The 27130-nt window shown below is 45.6% G+C and overlaps 3 protein-coding genes across 9 annotated transcripts in view; 1 reads left to right on the top strand and 2 right to left on the bottom strand.

Annotated features, from left to right (window-relative positions):
• The window catches only part of zzef1 (zinc finger, ZZ-type with EF hand domain 1), a 29343-nt gene extending 19363 nt beyond the window's left edge, over positions 1 to 9980 (bottom strand). For 4 of the 6 annotated variants that reach the window (XM_085419807.1, XM_085419810.1, XM_085419812.1 and 1 more), the window contains exons 1-21: positions 9426 to 9980; positions 8340 to 8484; positions 8028 to 8222; positions 7746 to 7929; positions 7460 to 7659; positions 6833 to 7043; positions 6623 to 6739; positions 5742 to 5920; positions 5407 to 5505; positions 5226 to 5317; positions 4976 to 5121; positions 3180 to 3285; positions 2850 to 3068; positions 1625 to 1716; positions 1281 to 1498; positions 1060 to 1193; positions 917 to 987; positions 716 to 830; positions 466 to 631; positions 246 to 367; positions 34 to 156 (exon numbers count right to left, since the gene is read on the bottom strand). In XM_085419807.1, coding sequence (XP_085275933.1) covers positions 34 to 156; positions 246 to 367; positions 466 to 631; positions 716 to 830; positions 917 to 987; positions 1060 to 1193; positions 1281 to 1498; positions 1625 to 1716; positions 2850 to 3068; positions 3180 to 3285; positions 4976 to 5121; positions 5226 to 5317; positions 5407 to 5505; positions 5742 to 5920; positions 6623 to 6739; positions 6833 to 7043; positions 7460 to 7659; positions 7746 to 7929; positions 8028 to 8222; positions 8340 to 8484; positions 9426 to 9845 — 3354 coding nt within the window. In that variant the 5' untranslated portion in view covers positions 9846 to 9980. The remainder of the gene's footprint in view (positions 1 to 33; positions 157 to 245; positions 368 to 465; positions 632 to 715; positions 831 to 916; positions 988 to 1059; positions 1194 to 1280; positions 1499 to 1624; positions 1717 to 2849; positions 3069 to 3179; positions 3286 to 4975; positions 5122 to 5225; positions 5318 to 5406; positions 5506 to 5741; positions 5921 to 6622; positions 6740 to 6832; positions 7044 to 7459; positions 7660 to 7745; positions 7930 to 8027; positions 8223 to 8339; positions 8485 to 9425) is intronic. The other 2 variants (XM_085419811.1, XM_085419813.1) reach the window with 1 other exon arrangement.
• A 15-nt stretch (positions 9981 to 9995) lies between these two features.
• On the top strand, positions 9996 to 11774 carry cyb5d2 (cytochrome b5 domain containing 2). Its single transcript, XM_085419816.1, has 4 exons — positions 9996 to 10389; positions 10490 to 10630; positions 11012 to 11198; positions 11344 to 11774. The coding sequence occupies exons 1-4, from the start codon at positions 10134 to 10136 to the stop codon at positions 11516 to 11518; spliced, it is 759 nt and encodes a 252-aa protein (XP_085275942.1). The 5' UTR covers positions 9996 to 10133; the 3' UTR covers positions 11519 to 11774.
• On the bottom strand, positions 11636 to 25354 carry ankfy1 (ankyrin repeat and FYVE domain containing 1). Of its 2 annotated transcripts, none has more exons than XM_085419814.1 (25): positions 24813 to 25189; positions 23336 to 23543; positions 23026 to 23144; positions 22675 to 22810; positions 22420 to 22543; positions 21946 to 22095; positions 21657 to 21822; positions 21324 to 21528; positions 21150 to 21218; positions 19069 to 19271; positions 18873 to 18970; positions 18324 to 18525; positions 18119 to 18217; positions 17868 to 18021; positions 17580 to 17748; positions 15686 to 15804; positions 15290 to 15446; positions 14750 to 14950; positions 14501 to 14677; positions 14255 to 14402; positions 13849 to 13939; positions 13635 to 13759; positions 13390 to 13536; positions 13186 to 13276; positions 11636 to 13105 (listed from the first exon to the last, which is right to left on the bottom strand). In XM_085419814.1, the coding sequence occupies exons 1-25, from the start codon at positions 24874 to 24876 to the stop codon at positions 12973 to 12975; spliced, it is 3555 nt and encodes a 1184-aa protein (XP_085275940.1). In that variant the 5' UTR covers positions 24877 to 25189; the 3' UTR covers positions 11636 to 12972. The 2 variants fall into 2 exon arrangements, with proteins under 2 accessions (XP_085275940.1, XP_085275941.1); XM_085419815.1 differs by lacking the exon at positions 24813 to 25189 and adding an exon at positions 25226 to 25354 and having other exon boundaries at positions 11637 to 13105.
• Between the last annotated feature and the right edge of the window lie 1776 nt (positions 25355 to 27130).

Raw genomic sequence — 27130 nt, 5'->3', positions numbered from 1 at the left:
CAACAGAAATGCTAGCGGTCAAAGTGGACTGACCTTAGAAAAGATGTCTCCGGTGTCGCTTGACAGGCTTCTGAGCAGCTCAACGAGCGAGGAGAAGCTTTGCAGCAGCAGGCTGTGGGGGATGTCCAAAGGGCACAGCTCCAAGAGGAAGATCATCTGCCAGGACCCAAACCAATTATTCACAACGCACTATTCTAGATGTGTCTATGAAGCCAATTAAAGTGCATAACACAAGAGAGCATTACCAGTTGTCTGAAGACTGTGGCTATGATAGAGCTGCCTAATTTTGCAGTAATCTGAGCTCCAGTGTACCTCTCCAAGAGCGAGCCAAGGATCGACTTGACACTTTCCAAGAACTGATCCACATCTATTGAAAACAAATCATCATACAGCTTAGTCACACATGCTCTGATAAACACACAACCCCTGACAATCACGTATGTCGTCAGGAATGACGCGTCTCACATTTCAGCAGGATGTCTCTGGCCAGCTCCATTGCAATGGCCGTGGACGCTCCTCCTTTGAGCTGCAGGTAGCACCAGGAGAGCAGACTGCCCTGCAGAGCCCAGAACAACGACAGCAGGACCGATCTGCTGGCGCCGCTATTCTCATCCACCATCATGACCTCACACTGAAGGACAGAAGACACGAGGAGAAGCGAACTTTAGAAAGACAAAAGAAACGTTCAATGTCCACCCGTGAGAAGCGGGCTTACCTCTCTGGTGGCAACCAGGAGCAGCGTCTCCATGACTGAGAGTATTGGGCTGATGTCAAAGTCTGAGGGAGCTCCTTTAGGAGGGAGCAGCAGAAGGCCACTTGGATCCTGATCGCTGCAGAGGAAGCACAGACGTCACCGACTCCTCGGGATGTCTCATGTTGACAGGACCATATGATGACGTGTTTGTACAGCGCTTACCTGAAGTAATTACAAAGGGATTCAAAGGTAACCTTCACCGACTCTGGCTGATCCTCCTCTGTAATGTTCTTCTGGAAAAACACAAAAATACACATTAGGAGAATCGTTACGCTGCTGCTGCTTAATAACACTTACAAACTCACCATCATGTGAAAGAGTTTGTCTCGCCTGACACGTTTATCAGGGAAGAAAACAGCCGCTCCATGAAGAACGGCCTTCACCGCTTCTGTGTGCAAAGCCTTTTCCACGGATGTCTCACCTTCCGGACTGTCCACAACTACAACAAAAACCACAAACAGGGTTGCTACGCCGGATTTCTCTGATGCTTACAAAGCTGCTCCCTCGCTCTGTGACGGCTCCTTACTGTGACAGAGGTGAGTGTAGAGCTCCCACACAGCCCTCATAGAGTCACTGAGATCATCTCTGCTGCTGGACATGGATGGACGAGCTGCTGCGCCAGCTTCATCTGGTACTTTGCTCTCCTCTTTGCCCCGGGACTCCCGGGGGGTGGGCAGCATGGGGAAACAGTTCTGCATCAGCTGGAGGAGGAGAACTCTGCTCTTCGTCACCTCCTCGCCCTCACTGGAAGAAAGAAACATGCTAACTTGCAGCAGCCATGGACTCCCACTGACTGACTCAGTGGTAATTATCATTCCAGTAATTCTAACAACAAGTGCCAGCCTTGGCAGAGAGAAGAGCTTCACTCACATCTCCCTGAGTTTGCTGTAGAAGCTCCAGAAGAGGCTCAGGCTGAGGCCACTGAACTCCAACAGATACTTCTGCTTGCAGTGAGAGGCATCCTGTAGACACAACACGCAGCTCTATCAGTCATAAAGAGATGGGAAACATGTTGCAATGACTCTGAATGGCCATCAGGGGGCGCACTGTCTCATGTCTCAGGTTAGTTTACTGATTTCGTACAGGTTACATTTTTCTCTTGCTTTCTTGTAGGTTTCCTCTTCAGCACTTTCCAGATTAATAACGGTCTTAATAGTATTCAAACTATATCTGAATGTGGCCCAGTGACTACTGTGTTCATCCTACGGTCCCTGCACCGTGCTGAGTGGCAGTTTTCTTTTTTTATCTGAATGATTTTATCACCGATAAAGTTGGTTTTTCTTGCCTGTTATGATTCAACCAAATGCAGCTGCCTTTGTTATGCAAGTCAGTCTTTACAGCTCTACTAACTCCTGCTAATGGAGACTCGTCACCAGCTGATTGTGCTCACAGGTCTACTGCCCAGAACCTCTGATCTCAGAGGAGCCAGCAGGAAATGACAGGGTTTAGTGATGGAGCAGATCCTCGTGGGAAATGTAGGTGTTTGCAAAACACAGCAGTGGAGTTTACTGAGGTTATTGAGCCCAGTGGGAGCATCGTGAGTGGAGTTATTGCCACGCTCACACGTTTCCAAACCAGTGTGACCGTGTCTGGTTTCAGGACACTTAAGGTGCATGGCGGCGTGCACTAGCTATGACTGAAACGTCACCGAGGGAACGCGGCCTCAACATTGAGCTGCTAGCTGTCTAACTCGCCACAGTAACTCATCAGTGCTGCTGAATCAGCACGCCTTTTGCTCCATCAGCCAACACGTCTGTGGCTGCGCTGACTGGATGCTGATAATCCTGATCACCCTCTGTACCGCTTACAGGACACACAGAAGGACGCTCTCTTTAAAATCTGTTTCAGATGCAGGAAATCTTTACCACCTCATACCTGCATTCATTTCAGATTTAAGCTCGAGTCTTAGTTTAATAGTTTAATACAAAGAAAGAAAACTTTTTTTAAACTCTTCGGAGCCATTTCGTCTTGTGATGCTTTTTTCCTCTTACATTTTAATATAGTGAAAGTCATTTTTCATGTTTTGGCTGCTGTCACACAGTAATTTCCCAATTTTGGGGATAAAATGGGGTATTTTTATCTAACAAGTAGGTACCATGTCTCGTGTGAGCTGCTGTATGAAGAAGAGCGTCTTGTTTAGCAGACAAAGGCCGGTAACAGCATCACCGTCAAAGCTCTCTCCTTTCGGACTGAGGTCATCCAGGTCTGCGAGCCTCTCTGTCCCAGGGCACAAGTAGCCACTGAAGCTGAGGGACTGCACACCAAGGCGCTCGGCGTTGTCCTGCCTGGTGCACAGGAATTTCACCATCAGGAACTGTGAAGACGGAAGAATTACAGGTGGTGTGACAATGACAGCACAATATTAAAGACTAACTAAACGTTCACCAATAATGAAGGGAGCTGACTAACTGGATGTAGTGTGTACCTTGGCAACACGACACTGCTGCAGCTTGATCTCCACATCATTCCAGTCGTCCTCCAGCTCAAACCAGCCAATCGGCTCGTCTTCACTCTGCGCTGGAGTCCTGGCGCTGCAGGTCAGGTGACAGCATGGTGTAATAATAATAATGATACAAATTTAAAATAGCAGAGTGGAGAGGTTATGTGGGATAAGCTGTTTTGAACAAGTGAGTTTTGAGTTGGGACTTAAAGAGAGAGAAGGAAGTGAGATTTCTTAAATCAGGAGGTCGGGAATTCCAGAGTCGAGCAGCTGAAAGCTCCCCATGGTGGCAAGACGAGGAGAGGGGACGGAGAGAGAAAGAGAAGAAGAAGATCTGAGACACCGAGATGGGGCGGTGATGTGAACCAGGTCAGAGAGATATGGAGGAGAGAGATGATGAATAGCCTTCAATGTGTACAAGAGTATTTTGAAATTGATGCGATATTTGACCAATGAAGCTGCTGCCGGACAGGAGTGATGTGGTGGACAGAAGGGGTCCAGGTGATGATACGAGCAGCAGAGTCCTGTGTTGGAGCTTGATGGTGGATTTTTGAGTAAGACCAGAAAGAAGTGAATTACAGTAATCGATCCGGGAAGTAACAAGGCTGTGGACAAGAATGGCAGCGGCATGTGGGGAGAGAGAAGGACGGAGACGATTAATGTTGCGCAACTGAAAATATGCAGACCGAGTGACGTTATTAATGTGTGAATTTAAAGACAGAGTACTGTGGAGGATGAGACCCAGACTTTTCACAGAGGAAGACAAGAAGACCGGCGAGTTATTGATAGTAACAGAGAAACTGTTGGTTCTGGATAATGTAGATTTAGAGCCGACCAAGAGGAGCTCGGATTTGTTACTGTTGAGTTTGAGAAAATTAGAAGAGAACCATGAATTTAGTTCAGCTAAGCAGAGGGTGAGGGAGGAGGGGGGAGAGCAGAATCAGGTTTAGTGGACAGATAAAGCTGGGTGTCATCAGCATAACAGTGAAACTGGATATTGTATTTACGGAAAATGTGTCCGAGCGGAAGAAGGTAGATAATGAAAAGAAGGGGCCCAGGACAGATCCCTGCGGCACGCCAGTGCTCAGAGGGAAGGACTGAGAAGAGAAGGATTTGAGTTGAATAAACTGAGAGCGGTCAGACAGGTATGATTTAAACCAGGCTAGTGGAGTATGGGAGAGACCGATGGAGGCCAGCCTACTGAGGAGAACAGAGTGAGAAATAGTGTCGACAGCAGCGCTCAGATCGAGGAGAATAAGAAAGTAAACCGGAGTCAGCTGCCATAAGAAGATCTTTGGTTACTTTTATAAGTGCTGTTCCTGTGCTGTGGGACTGGAACTGTTCATACAGATTATTATTAGTTAAATGTGAGTGGAGTTGTGTGCAACTATTTTCTCAAGAAGTTTTGAAAGGACTGGTCGATTGGAAATAGGCTGAAAATTCTCAAAATGACTGGGATCTAGACCAGTTTTTTTCAATATTGGGGTGATGGCGGCAAGTTTGAGGGAAGCAGGAACAGTTCCAGTGGTAAGTGAAGAGCAGATGATAGCAGGTATGAGGGGAAGCAAAGAAGGCAGGCATGCCTTGTGTCAGCTACACACAGTATCAACCACTGAGGGCCCCACACACATACAGACTGCTGAGGGGTCTAAAGTTTGTCCCACTTTTAGGACTGGATGGTTCATTTTAGTGAGACGGTGTCAGTCTGTTCTTATCACAAGAGCATTTCAAACTAACATATAGGAACAAATAAATAGTTAAAAATAGCTGCAAATCCTTACCTGCTTTGTACAAACTCTTTGAAGTCCTTGTAGTCCCAGGAGTGATACTTTTTAAACCTTTTGAAGTGTTTCTCTGCATCGAAAGGGTCGTCCTCCTTATACGCAAACACTAAACCACATTTCGGTCCAATGGCTCCTTTCCGCACCTTGTCACACAAACACAGTGTAAGACCTGCAGCACCGTAATCCTCCGTCACTCTCTAGGTTATTGTATTTTGCACTGTAATGGTAAAATTATAGGCCGTCTCACTTTGATCTTTATCTGAGTGACCTGGAAGTTGCTCTGGTCCTCCGTCGAGAGGATTACGCTGGCTTTCAAACGGCCGGCTTCTGTGAGAAAACCTGCAAAGGACAAAGTATCCAGCAGCACTTTACGTCATGTTGATTTTGTACTCAATCTGAAGAACAGTCGTTATTGATCTCAGCTGTACCATCTCCAGTGGAGTACTCTGTTAGCATGTTCTCTGGTCCTGATTTCTCATCTTTGCTCTTCACATCACAGGCCTGTAAGTGCAGCTGGAGCGGCTTCCCTGTAATAAGCCAGAACGTCCAATCACAGCACACTTAATCATATGATCGCGTTCCATTACGTTGCAACTTTGTTACTACACTGGAGGACAGGAAGGCAGTAATCAGCACACTGCAGCGCAGCTTTGTAAAAGAAGAAGCAATTTTCCACTAATGCAACTCCTCCTCAGAAATGGCACTTTCTCAGATTTCAACGTCCTCGTGTGAAGAAGAGGAAAAGAAGAGCCGTTTACGTTACCGTTGCGATACAGCAGTCGTAGCCGGACCGAAGCCATAGAGACGATGAGAGGCGAGGCCTTGTACTTGGTGTCTAAATGATCACTGATGCAGGACAGGGCCTGAATGACTTTTGCCACACTCCCTCTGGCGAGGGCGAAGGCCAGGAGGGTCAGCTCTACATCAGGACTCACACAGCAGCTGCACACAGGAGAACAAATACTTTGCCATGAGTCAAACTTGTCGTGCCAGCGCACACTTTCCTTTTTTATATAAGCTCTAATGCCATGCTCACACGCTCAGCAGCATGTGCCTGCTGTGTTGTTGTTTAAACTGACTGCAGAGCTTTATTCACACACCGCGGGCTCAAAGGCCACACCTGACCTCAGCTGAACTTAGGAAGTGTTTCCTGTATAACCCAAGTGGATCGAGTAGTTCTAGCAACAATTCGACACATTGGAAATCGTAAATGCAAACTGATATTAAATTGTTTTAAATTTGTCAGAAGGTTAAAAAATGTGAATTTCCTGACGGTGAATTAATGGTTGTGGCTTTACAGAGTTAATAAAGGGACTCTACACAAGTAGATGTTTCCACCTTAAACAAGCTGTTTTACTTCCTCCTCATTTCAGCCTATGAGAACAGAACACGTGGGACTTGTAAGCACACAGAGCAGTGTGCATGGATGACCAGATTAGGGATAACTTAGTGACATCATACATATCTAAGAGTAGAAAAAACAATGTTTTTCTGCCTCTGTCGGCAGAATTAGATTTGCAGAGCACCAAATGGAACAAAGTGTGTCGCCGCCTCAGTTAACCAGTATTTTTGTTTCCACCCGCTTTTACTGAGATGACGTCAGCATGGTGAGCTCAGTGTGGTGTCCGTGCCACAATGCCTTACTCTGCTATCCTGAGGAGAAATCCATCCACCTCCTCCAAGATGTTCGCAGAAAAGAACCTGGGGAACTCTGTGGATGACGGTGTAAGGGACAATGGCGGCATGTGACGCAAGGCTTTTCTAAAAGTGAATCAACAAAAGAAACCAGTGGCATCAGTAGGAATCTTACAAATGTGATGTCAATAAACACATGCAGTGAGCTCTGCATCTTACTGTGTGCTCTGAAGGACGGTCTGGGCAAGTGCAGGGTTCGTCTCCATGGACGCAGTGACCAAAGAGGTGAGGAGAGACAGGTACCAGACGGCTGAAGCATCCGAAACAGACATCTCTTTATTCTTGGTAATCTGATAACCCAGCGTCTTCAAGCCGTGAATCCGTGTGTCGCATCCATCACTCAGGCACCGCTTAATGTTGATTTGGATGTCTGGGATTTAGTGACAAGTTTATGTGGTTAACGGAAAAATCTGATACATCCCACAGGAAAGAAAGGAGAGCACCGTTGAAGATACTGTAGAATAAATATTGATTAGGGAGGCACATGTGAAACACATGACTTAACTATGGGGACCTCAATACATGCAAAGCACAGCTACGATTTTTAGGTGTGTGTGTGATTATTAAAAAGGAGCACATGTGGAGCATACATAGGCCTGTAAGCTGAAAAACAGACTCTCTCTTGGACTGGATCCCCTCGATCTTCAGCTTGTGGAAGCCTGCATGTGGACCCAATAAGGAGGCACAACTGTATGACCCCACAAAGCTCATATGAAGCTTACACCATGCTTTATGTTCAGACAGGTGATAGTGTGACCTAGAAGCATCAGTGAGATGGTGACTCACAGGGGTGTGTGATGTTGGCATTCTCCAAGAGAGCTACATAGCCCGTGACATTGCTCGGGATGCGGATGTCTCTGATCTCCTGCAAAGAACGCCGATTCTTCCCCACAGCAACTGACACTAGCTGAGGCATATAGCTGTGGTCATTAGAAGCCACGGCAATGGCCAAACGTCTCAAAACAACATCCGGTTTCATTTTTAGTCTGGGAAGGGAGAAAGGAGATGAGTTTCCACCTTAGATCTGTTAATAGACTTGCTTAGAAACATCAGAAACTCAGCTGCCTTTTACCGTATCCAGTGCGAGCGAGCGCTGCCGTCAGACTGCCAGAAAGACGCCGTTTCCCCATTTGTCATCTTGTAGATGTCAGCAACATTGGACGAAGCTTCTATTGTGCTGTAGCACTGAGTGACGACCTTGACCATGTCTACGTCTGGGTCACGGTCCAGCTCTGCTCTGTACTGAATATCCAAATCTGAAAGAAAAACTCACATGAGGACAGCCTCACCACAGGCGTGGCGCTGCTGGATGTGCATTTAGCCTTAAATTACTAAAGAGAACACTCATGCTCACCTTTCTCCTTCTGCAAGAGGAATTCCAAGAAGTCCTGCACCACACTGGACCTCATGGTACAGATACTGTTGTAGCCCTCTAAAATTGGGAAAGGGATGGCACTGCTGGGAATACGATTCCTGTGTAAGAACTTTAGAATTTTAGAGGCGTGTGCTCCTAATCGGTCTTTGGTCTTGGAGAATATGTCCACAAAACCTGTGGAAAGGAAAACACAAGAGAAATGAATGGGTTAACTTTTCGGCCACACGCTGGCTGCACTGATTCAAATAAGGTCGAGTTTGTTTATCCGGGTAAACAAATCACGTATCGTACCTGGGGTAAGCGAGCAGGCCTGAAGCTGTCTTATCACATTACTCAGCTCTCCCTGCAGATTAGCTCCATTGGAGTTCTTCAGAGCAATCAGCATGCTCTCTATGTCCACCACTCCATCCCCCTCCGCATCAAACTGACCAAAGGCCTGAGACAGTGGAGAAGGACAAAGACTCTTTTATACCAACATTTACTTCCTCACTTTCACAGTGTTGCAAAAATCTACAAGAACATTAGTCTTAAAACACAAATGGCTGAACAACTGGTGTTAACATAAGGAGCCCTCAGCTGGAAGCATCTTTATCGCAGACTATGTTACGTAGCTACACTTTTGGAGTCTGTGGCTTGATTCCTGAAAGAAACACCGTCCCACTCCCTATTTAAAGCACAGCTTTGATAGTCAGGATTTACAAAGAGCTCAGACTGACATGCATTAGTTCAACCAGTCATCTGCAACCACTGGTTAAAACACAGCCAGTCAAGAGACGACAAAACAACGTGGTCTGCTACAAGTGACCAAAGCGGAAAACCTCGTGACAAACCCCACAAGAACGGGTGACATTATGTCAGCTCGTTTACTCGATCCACTGCAACTTCTAGAAATCTACAAACGGCAAAAACAAAGGGGGGGCTGCTAGAAAACTCCCCCTTCTGTCCAAGTTCAGCCACAGTCTACAAATCAGCCATAGCCGAGTTGTGGTTTGACAGAATTGGAGCCCGTCTGTTCCAGGCGACACTCCCGAGCTGCTTCGTGCATCGTGCCCAGGATAGATCGTCCCGTTACTCGACCTGGTACTGCCGACAGAACCGTGACTGGCCAAACTCACCTGTCACAGGTGAAGCCTGATAACAGAGCCCCCTCTTCGATCACTACAGCGCTATTTAGATTTGTTGACCGGCAATGATAAAAGCACGTGACAGCCCAAAGACTTAATTACGTATTTACGTATTGATTACAAACGCTGAATGGGCGTGGCGACAAGTTATCAAACACGACGCTCGAACCTGGGCCAAAAACGAGAAGACGCGACGGCTCCAATCATAACATGTGACGTTAGAAACGTGAGCAAGGCCACAGCGGGTTTATACCTCTTCGCACTCGTCCCTCGGGGCATCTCTGCTCTCTAACATCTCACAAAATTGCTCAATATTAACGGACTCTTCTCCTCGGTTTAACCGGTCCTCGAGCCACCGCATCAGGACACCCTCATTCCCGGCCAGGACGGACTCGTGAATGGCGACTCCAGAGTCGCTAATACGAGCCGCCGCTTCTCTCAGTTTCACTTGCTCCAAGAGGACCCCGGGGCTGGGTGGTCCACCAGTGGGCACGGGTAGGTTATTCGATCCCCTTCCGCTCCTGCCACAACCAGAGCCGCCGCCGCCGCCGCCTCCAACACCGCCGCCAGCGGTCGCAGAGGCCGGACCGTCTTCCGCGAAGCCGGGACTCTCCGTTTCTATGTCTTCCTCGTCGCCGCTGCCTCCGCCGCAGCCGCTCTCCGCGTTGCCCATGTTTGTTTCGCCGACCTAAGGCTCCCCTGAAAACCCCTGCGGCCCACTGGGCGTGAGTTCTGAAGCGGTTGGACCGGTCTGTACACAGACCGCTCCAGCGTTCACCTACAGCAGAGCTCTACTCCACTACCGCATTGACGTTCTGTACGCCCGCAACGTCCTTTGCGTTCGTAGTTCGCGCAGGCGCTGTGGTTTGGCGTGTCCGTTCGCGGAAGCACCTGTGCTGCCACTGTGAGGTGTGCTGGACTGAATGTAAAGCTTAAAGAAAAGGCGCTTTAATAAAGCAGCATGCTCAGCTATGTGGTGGTCGCGCTTTTATCCGTGTCGCTGGCAGTGCTGTTCATCCCTCCTGATTGGTCAGCTATGTTTGGCACTGAGTCATCAAAGGGGTCACCGGTCAGACTCCTAAGTAGGAGTGAGTTAGCGCTGCACGGTGGGCAGCGGGGCAGCAAGGGGCTATACCTGGCCATACTGGGCCATGTTTTTGATGTACACAAGGGAGAAAAGCACTATGGACCCGGTGGCGCTTATCACTTTATGGCAGGTGATGCCCGGCTTTCTTTAACGACACTGGATTCCACGTGTGGTTCTCCTAGCAGTCCTCTATATTCCGCCTTTGTCTCTACGTGTGTTTGTACTTTCAGGCAAAGACGCCTCCCTGGCCTTCATCACCGGAGACTTCACAGAGAGTGGGCTGACAGATGACGTATCGAGTCTGTCCCCCCTAGAGGTGGTTGCACTGTACGACTGGCTGGCCTTCTACCAGAGGGACTACCAAAATGTGGGTATGTGATTTCCATCATATTGTAGTGGAACAGCTCCAGGTGGCCGTCAGAGTAAATAATGGTCTTGTTACTACAAGTGCGCCTGGTTGTTTCGGAAACGAAGAGATATTTTTGGTACGTGTTGTGCAGATCCTATTTTATGATGTGCAAAACAGACGCAAAGTATACAATGTTTGTTGTCACTATAATGACCTAGTGCAGAAGGTTACTTTAAAATGTCTTAACAACACTTCCTTTGTTAATTGACACGAATATTGTTACTACTTTACTCAGGGAGCAAAGTGCAGCTAGGATATGACCATACACTTCATGAAGACAATTTACCTTAAACATCCCAGAAAGTTTTCATTTAATGTTTTGGTATCCAACATTTAAATACAGGTGTATTAATCGGTCGGTTCTATAACGAGGCTGGAGAGCCCACAGAGGCCCTGTTGAGAGTAGAAGCATCACTAGCAGAGGGTAAGAAGCTCAAGGCTCAGTCTGAGGCTGAGAGGATTCGCTTTCCGTCTTGTAACTCAGAATGGACTGCTGCCAGTGGAGGAAGATTCTGGTGCTCCACTAAGAGGTATGGACATAGTTTGTGCCTAATCGAAAACAAGTCAATGTTGTATTATCCTACTGATGTGTAATACAGCATTTCTGACACTAGTGGGCGAGAGGAGTGCACATAAGGAGACACAGGGTTGAGTTTATTTCTTTATTCGCTGCAGCGGTGGAGTGGCGAGACACTGGGCAGGCGTGCCACGGCAGCTCTTCTCTCCCGGCTCCAGTGGTGTTCGTTGTGTCTGTGTTGAAGACCCGATCGCGGCAGAGGAAGACCCCAACCTGCAGAAATACGACGGCTGCCCTGCACATGCCGAGTCATGCTCTGTGGGAGCGCACTAGACCGGTCAGCCCCGAGAATGGGCCCACTCATAGCTGCTTCTTAGCAGCACTGAACTCAGAAAACTTTGGCTAGTAACTGAATTGTTTGACAAAGAGACGAAATCATGAAACCTCAAAGCATTTTTTGATGACCTTTATGTAAAGTTGTCCTCCTTTTCCCTAAAAGAATACACCAGGAAGAGACGAGCTAGATATCTGAGCATACAGATACGATACAATGTGCATAAAAGATTAAACAATGTGCATAAAAGATTAACAGAGGCAAGATTTAGGTTTGTCACAATGACAAGCACAAACTGCATTTAAGTACAAAACAGTTGTAGTGGTCAAAAATATCACACATTTATCTGTACAATTTAACAATACTTGAAGAGGCCCCACTACGTGGCCATCCCTCTTACTCCTCATTCTCCCCAATGATCAGAAATGTCACGTGAACTTGATAAAGTGCACCTGTTAGGTTTAGAAATCAAGAAGCGTTACATGTGATGGGGTCAAGACGACAACTTGACACGAGGCAACGTCGTGGGACCGTCGAGGACCTCACGGTCGGCCCGACATGGAATGTAATCATTCGGTGGCTGATTTTAAAATTATAACCATGACTTGAAGGCTGCAAATTAAATGACATGCATAGGCATACTAGGCATTTCTGTAACTGAGAAGGGGGGGGGGGGGGGGGGGGGGTACTTCATGTTTTGGAGAGGTTTCTAATGCTCTCGTGATAAATGGGCTTTCTCCTGTCACATTTCCATTCAACTTGGCCGAGGCGTCCTCATAAAGCTCAACTGGGGACAAAACACCACCTTATTTTTCCAGTTGCACCGTCACGTCTGCAGTAAAGTAATATAAAAGTTTAACAGAAAAGGTTGGATTCACTTTGGACCTAGTCAAGTTGAGGTGCTTTCCCCTCGACCCATTTTACTCAGTTAACACAAAATAGTGAATAAATGTTCAAAGATTACAGAGAACGCAGCGATCTTTAGAACAAAGGGCATTTTCCTGTTTGTTCTTGGTTGGCAGCAGCCTCAACTCCATCACGAATGTAGAGTTTCATTTCGTAGCATTGATATTTTTGTTGTATTTGGACAGGTCGGCATGTTTAAGGGAAGACCCCTTCTAAAGGTGGACTGAAATGCCGTGTACAACAGCTACCTGCTTGTGATATCAAAGAGCTCATCGGCGCAAACATCACTGAACTCAGTCCAGCCACTGATATTCACTTCAACATACTTTGAAACAGAAACAAAACAACAATGTTTCACTTCCTACTTGCAACATCCCTCTAAAAGATTAATAGTTTTTCATAAACTGGAATAGTATAAAGATGATGGTCCATAACTGTCTGGGATTCTCCTGTTAGCATGTCCTGCTCCCAGTGTGCCTGAATAATTGTGCCAAGTTGGACCTGGCGCGGTCGGAGCCAGAGGTTGAAAGACATCCAGGCCGGGGCATTACGACACGCCGCCCAGAGTCAGTACATCAAAGCAGATATCGCACACTCTGACCGGCTTGTTCAAGTCAAACTTGATGATGGGTATCTCTTTTATAGAGCACTTGTGGCACAGCAGACGCCCACAGTGGCGGCTAGAGGCAAGAAGGAAAAAGGAGAGTTAGACCAATACTGTATCTACTGCATGCCTACACAGAAAAGCTGCAGCACTAACCAGTGATGTTTCCGTGTTGTAACTCCAAACTTGGCACCGCATTCATAGCAGTTGGAGCCATCACACCACGGGGGCTCTTTGGAAAGCATATCTGCGGAAGGGGGCGAAAATTATCCCAAAGATCACCCCAACACGCCATTCCCTGTGAGGCTGTTGGTTTATAATACTGGAATATTGATGGGTAATTAGGTATGAAAAAGATACCTAGAAGGCGGAAGAGCAACTGCTTGGTTGCAACCTGGTAGTTGAAAATATTGATGCCCTGATTATTAGTGACTCCCAGGCGAGCGCCGGCCCTCACAATAGCACGGCACAGGTTTGCGTTTCCTTTCATGTAGGCCAGCAGCAGAACTGCAACAACATACATGTCGCCGTCATCCTTTTAGAAAAGCACCAGTGATTTCCACATTGTAGTTTTATAACTTCAGCTACAAAAGCCAACATGGTACCTGTGTTCCCTTCATTGTCAGGTTTGTCCAGAGGATATTCAGGCATGCACTCCAGGAACAACTCAAAAATGGCAGCAGCATTTTCTTTGCCATAGTGGCCCAGCACATGCATTGGTGACTGACCCCTAAACACACACAATGAGATGAAAAGTCAGAAGATTTTTTCTCACATTAGTTTTAATACAGTTCGTTCACGTGTATCTGCATAAATCACCTGAGATTGAAAGCCTCAGCATCGATGTTGGACTCTGTGAGAAGGACTCTGACATTGTTAAGGCGACCCTGCATCACAGCCAGATGCAGAGCTGACGAGACAGAAAAGAACGCAGTTATTCACAAATAGGTCGCAGTGGTGGAATAGTAACGACTGACACCAGATCCCACAGCCAGTCTAGTTTTAAAGGTGAACAGAGCAGGAAACTCCAGTTTGCAGCAGTCTGTTGTAATACAAATCTACCAGCACGATGCAACACCTCAGGAACAGCACTTATCACGTACAGATATATCTGCATTTATAATGACAGTTCTGATCTTGTCAGAAAGAACTGGTCGAGTCGTGATGTAATCTTTGCCCATCTCAGAGTCATTTCAGTGAAAACAAGACAAATGCTGTAAAGTACCATTATTGCCATTCTCGTCCTCGGCAGCGAAGTCGACTCCGTTCTCCAGCAGCACGGAGCAAATCGTGGCCAGGTCCTGCTGAGCAGCCAAATGTAGTGCTGTCTGTCTGTGTTTAGTCAGCTCATTCACTTTAGCACCAGCAAGCAGCTGGAAGGAGAAACCGTATCCATTGCAGTGTTTTTCTCATTACAACTCAAACTGGCATGAAATACGACTCATACAGGAGAAAATCTTGGGTTTCTTACCAGGTTGCGGACGATGATCTCAGATCCAGCCTGCACAGCCAGGTGGAGCGGGGTGAGTTTGGCCGCGTCCTGAACTCTGGAGTTGACGTTAGCTTGGACGCTGATTAGGAACAGGACACTTTCAATGTCTGAATTCTGCACAGCCACGTGGAGAAAGTTGCGCCCTTTGTTGTCCACCTGGACACAAGCACACGTTTGAGGTCATTACTGCAACACTCATTAACGCTACAGCAACAAACTAGCCCCTACCTGTTCGGCAGCACCTGGCTCCCTCTTGAGAATAGCCTCTGCCGCTTTATTGTTCTTGTGCGTCATGGCGCAGGCAAAGGGGGTCATTCCCTGACGGTCGCGAATGTTGAGACGAATGTCTGGATGGGAAATGAGGAGCTGTATAATGACATTGTGCTGGTTGCTAATAGCAGCATGGATGGGAGTTCTGCCCTCTGAATCCTGACAGAAAAACACATACAGCATTAACAGACAGCACACAGTTACACACACCAAGGCTTGATGATCTGAGTTCTTTGTCCACAGATAATTTCATGCATCAGTAACTACACAGGTACAGGTTTAAGGTTCCCCCTCAAACAATGCCAGCAAACTATTTGAGCATCTCTTTGAATTGTTATCCTCTGCCAGCAGTTTCAGCTCCGTTTTTTTTGGCTGCTCTGAATCTGTTGTGTCGTGTTTCAATTACATTTTCTAAAAATCTGGATCGCGTCATAAAACCCTCCAACAAAGATTAGTGGTGCAGTTTAAACCAGGGTAAAGATGTCATGCAGGTCCAACCTGTGCATTAACATTGGCTCCAAACTCAAGAAGGCACTGCACCACATCCTCCAGTCCCCAGTTGCTTGCCAGGTGGAGGGGAGTTTGTCCATCTCGGGCTTCTTCATCTCCCTCCCCATTAGGGCCAGGCCGCCTGGGGCTGTTCACGTCACAACCACTGCACGCACACGAGATAGGAGTTATAGAGATACACACAAACAGGCGATCTATCTTTACTGTTCAACTTTCTAACATCTCAGTAATGTTTTGGTAAAGACCGCTGCTAACGTGTTGACAGTTGACTTTTTTAAATTGAAGCCAATCAGATATAAGCGACATTCAGACACTTGCTGCATTTAAACAAGCAAACGATTTATAGCTTTGGTAAATATGTACAACAACAGAGACGTAGCTGACCTGCGGATAAGGAAGCAGGCCGAGACCTCGTTGTTCTCATCAACAGCTCTGTGCAGGAGGGTCTGCTGGCAGCCTGACGGCCCGGAGCTCCAACAAGTTGCATCACAGCCGTGGCGGACCTACACAGAACAGACAGAGTCTAGACTCATCCCACATCCTACCTGACAGAGGTTTATTTTATTGTTGCTAGAGCTACCACGATTAGTCCACTAGTCACGATTAGTCGACTATCAAAATCGTTGACGACTGATTTAATAGTCGACGCGTCGTTTGAAGCTTTGTAAGATCACAAAAGACGCAGGAATAAGTAGCAGGATTTAAGAGTGTAATAACGGACTGAAACAGAAGATGGCAGCACTGCATGTACAAGGATGTCAGCTGCCGTTAAACCCCAAAGAAGAAGAAGCTGTGTCCCAGAATTCATAGCGCAGCCCAGCTCAGTTTCCAACAATGGCGGCAGCTAGCTAGTTTTAATATTACTCTTATTATTCTTTCTGGGTCACAAAATAAACGTTTAACATATTTTCAGGCGAGAATGTAGCTGTGTAAACCTCAAATATCTGCTCAGTTTATCAGGACACCACATATTTTCAAAAGCGCTCCGACGTTTTCGGAGACGTCTGTTACCCACTAGCTCGATAGCTAGCCGGGGGCTAGGCTAACTAGAGCCGTGAGAACACCGGACTCCCGGCTAATCATTTTCAAACCCACCGCCGTCTTTCGCTGCTCAGGTTAAACAGGATATATGAGTCACTTAAATAACTTAAAATGTTATTGTTTGGCTTTTTTTTTTAGTATTTTATTTGTTCCTGAGTAAACCGGTTTGGCTGAGATTAAAGTTATAGTTTTTACACAGCTGAATAAACGTCAAGCAGACAGCTGATTATCAGAAGTGTGAGATGCTCGAGAATTTACTCCGGTGTCCTGTTATATTTTAGATAGCAAGGAGTTTATTAAACTTCACCGAAACAATCTGCAGATTTCATTAAAATTTAATAAACTATCATCTTGTCTTTATTTTTAGTTAGCACAGACCTTAAACACTTCAAGCTGTAAGCTAATGATAGTTATATAAGAGCAGATGCTGCTGGTGCAATAAGCTGTAGTTTTACGTCCAATGGATGATGATCTGATTAGTCGACTAATCGCAAAAATAATCGGTGACTAGTCGACTATCAAAATAATCGCTTGTGGCAGCCCTAAGTGTTGCTCGTGTGGATACTCCTGCAGCTTCTTTTACTGCTGGATACAAACGAGTCACAGCAACTTTGTCTGGACACTCACATCCATTATTGTATTAAGAATGATTTCTTTCACGTGATGGATTCCTATCGGTGAAAACTGTGGAAATGCACTAAACTACTTCAGTTCATTTTTATTTCAATCATATACATTTACCAACATTTCACAATATCAAGGAGTAGGCAGAAGTATATACTTATTTAGCCCCACCCCCTAGGTTTACATATTAATTATTTCCTCATCATCTAAATTTGAACAACAAAAACTTCAATGGTTTCAACTTTGAACATAACGTCACAAAAAATATTTTCTCATATTCAACTAAAACTATATTTAGATTTACTAACTTGCAAAAGAAAATAAACATCACTTTGACTGCTGTCTTGGGTTAATTGCATTTTCTTCATTCTTATACTTATTTAAAATTTATTTTTGGAGTTTTATTTCAAACTGGTTTATATCACTGCTGACCTTTATTTCGATTGGGAGCATTCCTGTCCTTGCCTTATATACACTTGCTCAACATGCCATAGATGCTGAGAAATACAGAATATTCCTGCCACATCCAAACCACAGACCCAGCCTGACAACAAACTGTTAGTGTCAGCGTAACAGCGAGGGACTAAAACACCGTTTGTCTGTGCATTCTTACCAGTGTGGACGCGATATCTTCAAGTCCGTTCTCAAGAGCCAGCCACAGTGGAGGGTCACCTTTGTCATCAACCACCGACATGTCAGCTCCTCTTGTGCAAATGGCGTCCACCACCAAAGGCAGCTGGTTACTGATGGCCAGCTGCAGTGCTGTTTGTCCCTCCTGGGTCCTGGTAGTTGAGGGACCCAAAGAGAAAACAGTTGGAGTAAAAACAAACGAAAACTGAATGAAAAGTATTTTGTAATCTGCTGAAATACATTAAAATTACACATATCTCGGTATCGTTACCTAACATTAATGTCTGCCTGGTGTTCAAGAAGGAAGAGTGCGCTCTTGCTGTCCTGCCTTTGGATGGCCATGTGCAGCAGAGTTTGTCCACTGGACATAGTGTCATTGATAGATGCTCCTGATCCCAGCAGCTGAGCCGCTATGGTGTGCATGCCTGACACAGACAGATTGACAAATACAATCACTATTATTGATTTCACAGATCAATTTGATGACGCAGAAGTGACTTTGTTGGGTATTTTGCTGTATACCTGTCCAGAGGGCCAAGCCCAGAACGGTCTGGTCCATGGAGTCTTTGAGGCTGAAGTCTGGGATGATCTGGAAGTTGTTGGTGGCATGTAGTGCGTTGGCTGCAAGTATCAATGTCAGAATGATCATTACACACAAATGTAAACACGGCAGGTTGCTTTGCAGGTTAGTTACAGGATGTAACAAAGTCCCAAATCATATATGGACCTTTCTGCTCCAGGATGACGGAGACCACATCTGGGTGGTTGTGAGCGATGGCCATGTGGAGGGGGGTCTGCATGGCCACACCGAGGGGGTCATCGGGTAGAGGCTTCTGGGTTTGCAGGTTAGGATTGGCCCCTTGCTGGAGAAGCTCAGCTGTCAGGCTTGCTAGGCCACAGCGACATGCTGTATGAAGTGAGCTTTCACCCTGAGAGACAGCAAAGGGACCGAGCATGTATTTATGACCAATTAACAGTATTATTGATTTTATGTTAGTTTCATCGATTTAAGGTCAAATTGAGACATTCAGAGAGTTTGTGGTTTATGATATTACAGTGCATTAGTTATTTCATGAAATCTGTTTTTTACTTTTCTCCAACAATCACTAAAACAACCTGCAATGACCTCTCAGTCACTGCGTGGCTGTTTGATACAACGCTGAGCCAACGGGTCTCTGGAACAGCGATTGGCCTCATAGACGTGAGAAAAAGGTCAGAAGAAAAAAGAACAAGTCTGCAGCAAACCGTCTGCTCATGACCAAATGTTCATACGCACCCATTTGTTAATGTGGTTGACCTTTGCCCCATGAGTTGTGAGGAAAAGAGCAGCCGCCTCATTGTTTGCAAGCGCTGCTCTCTGCATGAGGCAATACTCTGTGACCAATAAACGACGTAAAGGAGAATGTTTAAGGCACAAGCAGCACTGGAGTTGGACAGTAACGTGCAGAAAGGTTGCCGAGCAGCTTAATAACCTGTGGTAGTGTCAGGTGCATCGGGGTTGCTTCCTCTCTGGATGAGCTGGGCCGCAAAGCTATTCTCGTCAAACGAGGTGCCGTTTACGACCGGCGCATTATCTTCAAACGGGTTGACAGAGGGATCCGAAGACACGGTGATATACTGCAGCGCCAGCCACAGCGCTGTGCTGCCCTCGTGATCTTTCAGCTCCAGGTCAAGCCTAACAAAATGGAGACAGAAGGCCAGGTTACACACACACAGCACTATCACACAGCACCAGGTTACACACACAGCACTATCACACAGCACCATCTTTAAGGTTACACAAGCTTAAAATTGCAGTGTGTTCAAAGAGAAATGGAAATTAGGATTGATGAAGTATGGCCTGCATTTGTATAGCGCTGTACTCAGTCCCTAAGGACCCCAAAGCGCTTTACACATCCAGTCATCCACCCATTCACACACTGGTGATGGCAGCTACATTGTAGCCACAGCTGCCCTGGGTTTCATATGTGACTCAGTAACTTTAGTAGGAGACTTGCTTTGTTTTTTTTTAAAGTTCCAGTTGATTCTAACTGGAGCCCAACTGATACAGGGTCTTTGAGACCAGTACCGACACAGACGGGTCAGAGCGCCCTCTGCTGAACAAACTGTGAAACAAAGCTCATAACACAGTTGAAGGGTGTTTCTCTGGTCTCACTTTACTGGCTGTTTTAAATGCAGACACATCTATAAATAAAAAGCTAATATTGGTGGATATTAGCTTTACTTTGGGCTCTAATCCTAACCTGCCAGCTTCTAATCTCCCATTTCCCAGAGTCATCATCAGTGCTGTGTAACTGCTGCTCAGGAGAGAACAAACCCCAATACAACTGACTCGAGCTAGCGAGTCTCTGTGCTGTGAGCTTGAAGGCAACTCTGTCCAGAACCTGCAGCAGGAGTAGAACTGGTTAATGCGCCGCTATGCCACGCTCAGCAAGGCTGCACAGCAAGGACTACAGAGGCAAAGACTTAGTGCAGCTTAACCCTTTAAGACCTACCATAGAACCAAGTCTGCCAGAGCCTATATTATATTTTTACATGCTGTGGAGCCATTTTTGGGAGCATTTCAAGTTGCTATACACCAATACAACCGTTATAGACCAAATTTTAATAATATGTCTGCATTAAGTGCATAGTAATTACATAAATTGCAAAAAAGTGCAATAAACTACAAATAAATTGAAAATCGTTTTTGTTTTTTTCCCCCCATATATTTCTAGTTAGAGACATTTCAGAGCTCAAAACTGTAATTACAAAACAGTTTCCAATAACAGGAAATTTATTTTGAGTGTCTTCATAGTTTTATTTTTGAAATCCACCAATTTTTATATACTGCAGGAAAAACGAAAATAAATATTATGATGCAAATTTGCAAAAAAACAAACAAAACAAAACAGCATGTGCATCAAAATAAACTGTTTCCAGCAGTGCAGTTTGAGTTCTAAGCATCCCAGCAACTATTCAGAAAAGCACGAGGTCAAACATAACTTTTAAAAACACCAGTATAGGCTTATAAGGCCCCGAAGGTAAAAACAACATTTTCCGCAAAAATGACATCACTTCAGGTTTCGGGCGGACATGCAACAGTTCACGCTGACGTCTATTCCAACGTAGGAAGTGTTACGAACAGCTGATCGGATCAGCAAAGTGTGTTTCTGGAATATTATGTTTTTGTTGCTGCAAGTGCTTTTTATGCAGTTTTTGCAAAGCTATATGTGGAACGAAACCGTGACTGAGGACGAGCTGATGGGATAAGAAGTACGTACAACTCCTCCGGTTTCATATGCAAAAAAAATTATTGCGCTCGCTCACGTGGTTGCAGAGCTACCGGGATTTAAAAATAGTTACGCAAAACGAAGTGTGCCCGTTTTAAAGGGTTAAGACAGCAGAGTGCAAATGAAAAGAAATTTCAAAGTATATACAGGGTTATCTTTTCTTTAACGTGCGTGTCGCGGCTACTGGAACAAATCGATTTTATATTCTGTGGGAATCGCTGCCGAGTGTGACACGTCAGAAACAAGCCTGACATTCAGTTTGAAGGCAGAACATAACTCACTGTTTGCACTGCAGCAGCTGGTTGAACACCGGCTCGTTCCCTGATGACACAGCTTCATGCAAAGGAGTTCTAAAAACAATAAAAGACTAAAATGAATGATGATTATACTTTACAGCATAAGTAACTGCCTTTATAGTCCAATAAAGGTCATAAACCAAGTATCATGTGACCTACCTTCCCTTACTGTTCTGCATGTTGGGGTTGGCTCCAGCCTTGAGAAGAGCCTCAGTTATTCGCGCCATCCCGCTCATCACTTCGGCAGAGTGTTTCTTGGGGCTGAAAGAACAGACCAGGTGAAGCGGCGTTTCCACAGCCCCCACCGTGGCTGCATTAACCTGAGCTGAATGGCGAATCAGGAAGATGGAGGCAAACTCATCACCTGAAGGAAGACGGAAAGTTTTCAGGTTCATGGAGCTCAAAAGACATTTTTCACACAGTAACAAAGTTGATACATTTTAGCAGGAAACAAGCGAGCGATACAAAGTAACGTAGACAGGAGCCCTTCACCTCTTTGAATGGCTTTATGCAGCAGACTCCAGCCGCTCTGGTCCACCATGTCCACATCAGCTTTGTTGTTCACAAGAGTGGTTGCAATGCTTTCCAATTTCCGGGAGAGCGCTAGGTCTAATGCTAGGTCGCCATTGTTGTCAAGTTCATTCAGCTTGCCAGGTAACTGAAATCAATAATAATAAAAACCAGTAACAAAACAAAATGTTGTGTTTTTGTACAATTCTGGTTACACCGTGACGAAGTCACTAAATAAGCATTTCATGGGAAGTTTGTGTGGAGAACTGACCTGCGCGTCCATCTCGATGAGATACAGAAACACCACATCTTCTCGCTCTACTTTGATGGCTTTATGGAGAGGATACTCTGTTTTAGATTTGATCATCTTGTACAGAAGCTGGGCACTCATGGTGCTGAAATCTTCTTTCCTCAGATCATCCTAATGAGAGGCACAAACAGTGTCACACAAAAGACTGCGCTCATGATGGAGAACGTCTAAGACCTCAAAAATCACAGACGAAGAAAGGCTGGCTTTTGTCAAAGACTGAGATCAAAGCTCGAGTCTATACAACAGTAAGGGGGGTGGTAGAAGCTGACAGTCAACAGCCTGCTATTCAAACAAATCCACAGGAAACAGTGAAAGCTGCATTTGAATTGTTGGAAAATAAGCAAAGCAGGCAGTTCCACTTTGATCTTACGAGCTTGTGCAATCCAGAAACACACTCATCGCTGGACATGCACAAACATGGCTCACGTTACTCACCCAGTGACTGGCTATGATCTCCCCACAGTAGTTCATTAAGGTGCTGGCATTTAGCTCCTCGGCTGTCTGGTAGAAGCGAATGCAGTTCCTGACATTCACCGAGGACATCACGCCTTTTTCACACCTGGCCCAGCCAAGAAGCACATGTATGTGTGTGTGTGTCACATGTGTGGCATCGTAATACACTTTGCAAAAGTGACACCACTACCATCAACAGTGCAGTCAAAAAACTCAGTATGTAGTTCTTCTACTTGCCTCTCTCTGAGCAGCTGAAGCTGGAAGCGGTTGGCCAGTTTCATCAAGTCGATAAGAAAGGCATCATCCTCGCTCAGCTCCAACTCGTCGGTGTATGTCCACCGTAACATTGCCATGGCAACCTCAGGTTTGCAATCTGAGAACCAATAAAGTTTTAAGACAAATTAGAACAAAAAAACATCCCCTCGCAAAGTCACAACGCAGGGACGAACCGCCCCACCTCCCACGCCCACAGTGGACTTTGAAAGTGTTCTCACCAAAATAAATATTCTGCTATCACCCATCAACATACTGAGTGAGCTGAGATGGGAATAAGGACTTGGTTTAAACTGCCCTTTAAAAGCTGCTCACCAGACAGGTCCAGCTCATTGGTTGAAGCCAGGTTGGAGAGACTCCACACATCGCTGCGAGCAGCCAGCACAAACTTATGGGCATGAATCTGCTCCCCCACTACTTTCACCTTTAGATCACTGCAAAACCAACACATTCATCACTGAGAAGCACGTCCATATTAAACATTAATACTTTAATAAGGCACAAACTAACTAGGAACCACAAATTGTCTGGCACTTACACTTTTCTAGTCTTACTCAAAGCCATTTATAAACAGACAGCACTCAAAAGATGACCCACAGACCTGCGTCCCTATAATGACCCTCACCTGTACTGTTCCTGCTGATAGAGGTCGGCCACAATGTCCAGCAGACGGCTGATGAAGGTCTCCGCGGCTGCAGGGGTGGGAGTGCCCTGACTAGAAGACTGAGCGGCAAGCATGGCGCAGCGCCTCTCTGTATCAGCCAGCTTCTGCTGCATCTTCACATACTCCTGCCTGAGCAGGGCCAGGTGCTTCTGCAGCTTGGCCACCTCCTCTGTTGCACATGAAGCAAAAGGAAGAGGCAGGGCGAGGGAACGTGAGCTAGAAAAACCTACTTTAATCACAGGTTAGAACTGAGCTCCATGATGCGAGCAAACTTTCACCTACAAACAAGCAGGGTGGTCCAAAGCACACACCGAAAGAAGATATTATTTGGGGTTAAGGTTACAAGCTTTGTTGGCATTTTGCAGATAACATCACCACTGTTTAAAGATAATTATTATAGCAGTGTTGACTGCATGTAGTATTAAAAGCTTAAGAAACATCGCTTGAGCACTGACTACTTTCATAACGCTGGTTTCTCTGTGTGTGTGTGTGTGTGTGTGCGCGCGTTAAGAAACAAGCCAATTTGCAGACATTTTAAAATCCCTTCACAAGGCAGAGACCGTGCTGTCAAGTCTTATAAATCAGCTAAAGGAAAATCTAATGACAGTAATTTTGTTTGGCCAAACTTCGAGGCTATGCTTGAAGTCAAACGCACTTTCTACACATCATCATGTTACAATATTAACCCACAGAGTTTCACAGAGGCCCATTTCCTTCCTTTAAGTCAGTAAAGTTTTAGTGAAGAAAAACATGCTGAGGTAGCTCATTACTTTGTCCTCCCTTGTAAACCGTCGCAGGGAAGGCTGGCTACTGGTCATGAGGAACAGAAAGGGGGAGTTGCTGAAAACCACATGACCAGCTCAGCACAGGAAGGGTGGTATGCTGCCAACCGTAATCCAGCTGCTGAGGACCAACTGAGAAGTGAGAAAACACTGACCCAAAATAAGAACAGTCTAGCAGGCATCAGGAAAGTCTTCCTCTCCAGGCTCACAGTTTTCAATCATTTTTTAAAGCTTTAAGACAAAGAAGTCTGAGGCATCAGGAAAGTCTGTTTGTCAGGACTTGTGGTCAGAATCACTTGCAGACCTGATGTGGCAATGATCCAAAATCTTAAAATGTTAGTACATACAAAAAATGCTCTCAAACTGTATCACCGACCAGAACACAGAGCAGTTTTAAATAAGCACGTATATCCTCTCTCCTACTAACCACAGACGGGTGTATTTGCTCCCTGGGTTCAGGAGATCTCCCTTAAGGACAAGCACAGAGCAAACCATCCTGTGTTTAGGCCAAACACCTGCCTGTCAGGTGGTCCGGATGACACCACCTGACACGGAGTGACATTTAACCTGTCCTGTCAAGTCTCCTGTCCTGCATTTATTCTCCATTTACTACGACTGGTAACAAGATGTGTTAATAAATAAAAGAAAAACTTTACCATAGCAGTTAAACCTCTGACCACGGTCAGATAAAGCAACGCTGGACAGTCTGATTAGACTCATGAAGCTAACACTTAATCTTTACCAGCAACACCTGCACATTACTGAAGATGATATACACCTTCTGGGACCTAGCAAACCAGCACGCTCCTTCGAAACGTGCCTTTCTTGCCTGGTTAAGCTAACTCGTAGCGATACTGTTCAGCTAGCAATATAAGCGAGAGCTAACGACAGAGCTTCTCAGTGGAAAGAACAGCGTGACAATAAGTGTCGCGACGCTTCGCATTTCCACCCACAGACTACGCTCGGTTTCCTTCACCGCTAACACATTAGTTGAGTCGGTGATATAGTTAAACAAGCGCACGCGGATAAAAGGGCGTGTGTCAAACTGCCCCAAAAATCAGTCACATACCTTCCGCCATGTTGCTCAACGGTAGCGCCGTGGCCTGGCGGTGTCTATCGCGATATGATGAAGCGGCTCGTAGCAGGCGGTGGTGCTGCGTTCAAGTGATTAACAGAAAAGACTCGATCACATGACCGTTACTAGCCCTCCTGCAGGCCAGTATCCATGTAAAACCGGTGCTAACTCCGTTAAGTGCTTTTCATTCACACTACGTTGCCAGTACATTTATAGGGAAAGACGGTAACAAGGTAAGAACCAGAATAACGGACTGCACAAACACAACTAATGCAGACGCTTTTGCAATGGTGCACGGTGTGGTTCAGTTAACACTCTAATGACAGTTTGATGGAATCAACTTCCAGCCGTAGTGATCATTGCCACCTGACAGGGAGACGCACGCGTGTAAGTTTTGTAATATGCTGCAAACACTAAGGACAAACCCAACAGAATGATTCAAAGCTGTACTAATATTTAATTTATGAAAGCTACTGTATTCTTTTTATTAGAACTATCAAAAACAAAGGTGTGTTGATACATTAGCACTCAAATGACTGCAATTATGAGTAGACTTGTTCTTAGAGGGGAAAGCAAAGCAGTATTTAATTAAATTCAGATTACTCAATCAGAAATATATTAGCAACAATGATTGATTTATGGAATCACAAATAATATTAATAGGACAGCAACAGTGATCCAGTGTGTTCACTGGGACACTGAGTTGGAACATCTGTGGACCCCCCCACCATGAGCTCCCCCCAAAACACATGAACCCCATGTAGGCTCACATGGGGCTAGTAGCAGTTTTGCCTTTTAGGTCCATTTCTGTGGGAAGCCATAGTGGGTTTGCCCACAGAAAACCCTCGATGCCACCCCTGTGGGTTAGACCACACAGGCCGCGTGAGTCTTCTGTGGGCAATGCACTGGAGCCAGCCTGCCCTCCACGGTGCTGCTAACACTGCCTTCACGTGGACAAGGGAGCATGTTTGCTGGGTTCCTACGACAACTTGAAAATGACCCAAAGCACAGCACCAAAATATTCAAGAAATGTTTGGAGAAAAAGAGCTCGGCTAGGATGCTGTCGACAACACACAGGCCAGCAGAGACACCGGACCTGATGGTGAGTCCGATACAGCCCAAACTCTGCACACGGCCATAAACAACCAGAGGAGTCTGTTCAGTGACAGGTTGCTTCTCCCAAAGAAAAGAACCAACAGACTTAAAACTCCTTTGTCCCACACGCCATCAAACTGTTTAACTCCTCTCTGGAGGGGAGAGGGAGGGGAAACAGGAGGACAAAGGAGGGGGGAACAACTAAGCTGAGGTGCCTTTTCACTGTGCAATACTTTTGTTAATATCCAACGGTGCAACAGACTCACAATACTTGAAATGTGCAATTTCCTTGTATTCTTATTCATTCCATTTCTCCCTTTGTATACTCTGGATTTATATATGTGTGTATATGTCATAGTTCTGCTCACATTCTGTGACTTCTGTCGGTGCTGTGCCACTGGAAACCCAATTTCCCGGAGGAATCCACCCGAGGGATTAATAAAGTTTTTATCTCATCTCTAATCTAATCTCAAACGTCACCAAACTTGCAGCAGGATTAGCACAGATCTGCAGGGCTGACTAAAGCAGATATTTTATGAATAAAATGAGTTTTTCTTTTTTTTTAAACTAGAATTTGCTGGCTAACCCTGATCTGTTGAGCAGTGATGCAGTCTGCGCTCAGGTTTTAGTCTGACAGCCCTGCTTTAACACAGCTCAGCTAACATTAGCTCTATTTTGAAATGCTAAATATAACTTATTTTTAATTGCAAATGGTTCAATAAGAAGAAATCAAGTTTCTTTAACTTAATGTTTGTGCAGTTAGACTCTTGCTTTAAATTTCCTCCTGATTGCCAGGTGAGTTTT

Source organism: Rhamphochromis longiceps, linkage group LG10 (assembly GCF_057381845.1).
Source record: "Rhamphochromis longiceps isolate RC_006_pf linkage group LG10, R_longiceps_female_GT1.1, whole genome shotgun sequence".
NCBI lineage: Eukaryota > Metazoa > Chordata > Actinopteri > Cichliformes > Cichlidae > Rhamphochromis > Rhamphochromis longiceps.
This window is presented reverse-complemented; position numbering and strand designations above follow the sequence as displayed.

Coding starts and splice junctions, on each gene's coding strand:
- cyb5d2 (XM_085419816.1), top strand. CDS start 10,134: ATGCTCAGCTATGTGGTGGTCGCGCTTTTATCCGTGTCGCTGGCAGTG. Junction 10,631..11,011: donor GAGGGACTACCAAAATGTGG/GTATGTGATTTC, acceptor ATTTAAATACAG/GTGTATTAATCGGTCGGTTC. Junction 11,199..11,343: donor TTCTGGTGCTCCACTAAGAG/GTATGGACATAG, acceptor TATTCGCTGCAG/CGGTGGAGTGGCGAGACACT.
- ankfy1 (XM_085419814.1), bottom strand. CDS start 24,876: ATGAGTCTAATCAGACTGTCCAGCGTTGCTTTATCTGACCGTGGTCAG. Junction 22,096..22,419: donor AGATCATAGCCAGTCACTGG/GTGAGTAACGTG, acceptor GCCTCTCATTAG/GATGATCTGAGGAAAGAAGA. Junction 15,447..15,685: donor GCCTGCTTCCTTATCCGCAG/GTCAGCTACGTC, acceptor GTGTGCGTGCAG/TGGTTGTGACGTGAACAGCC.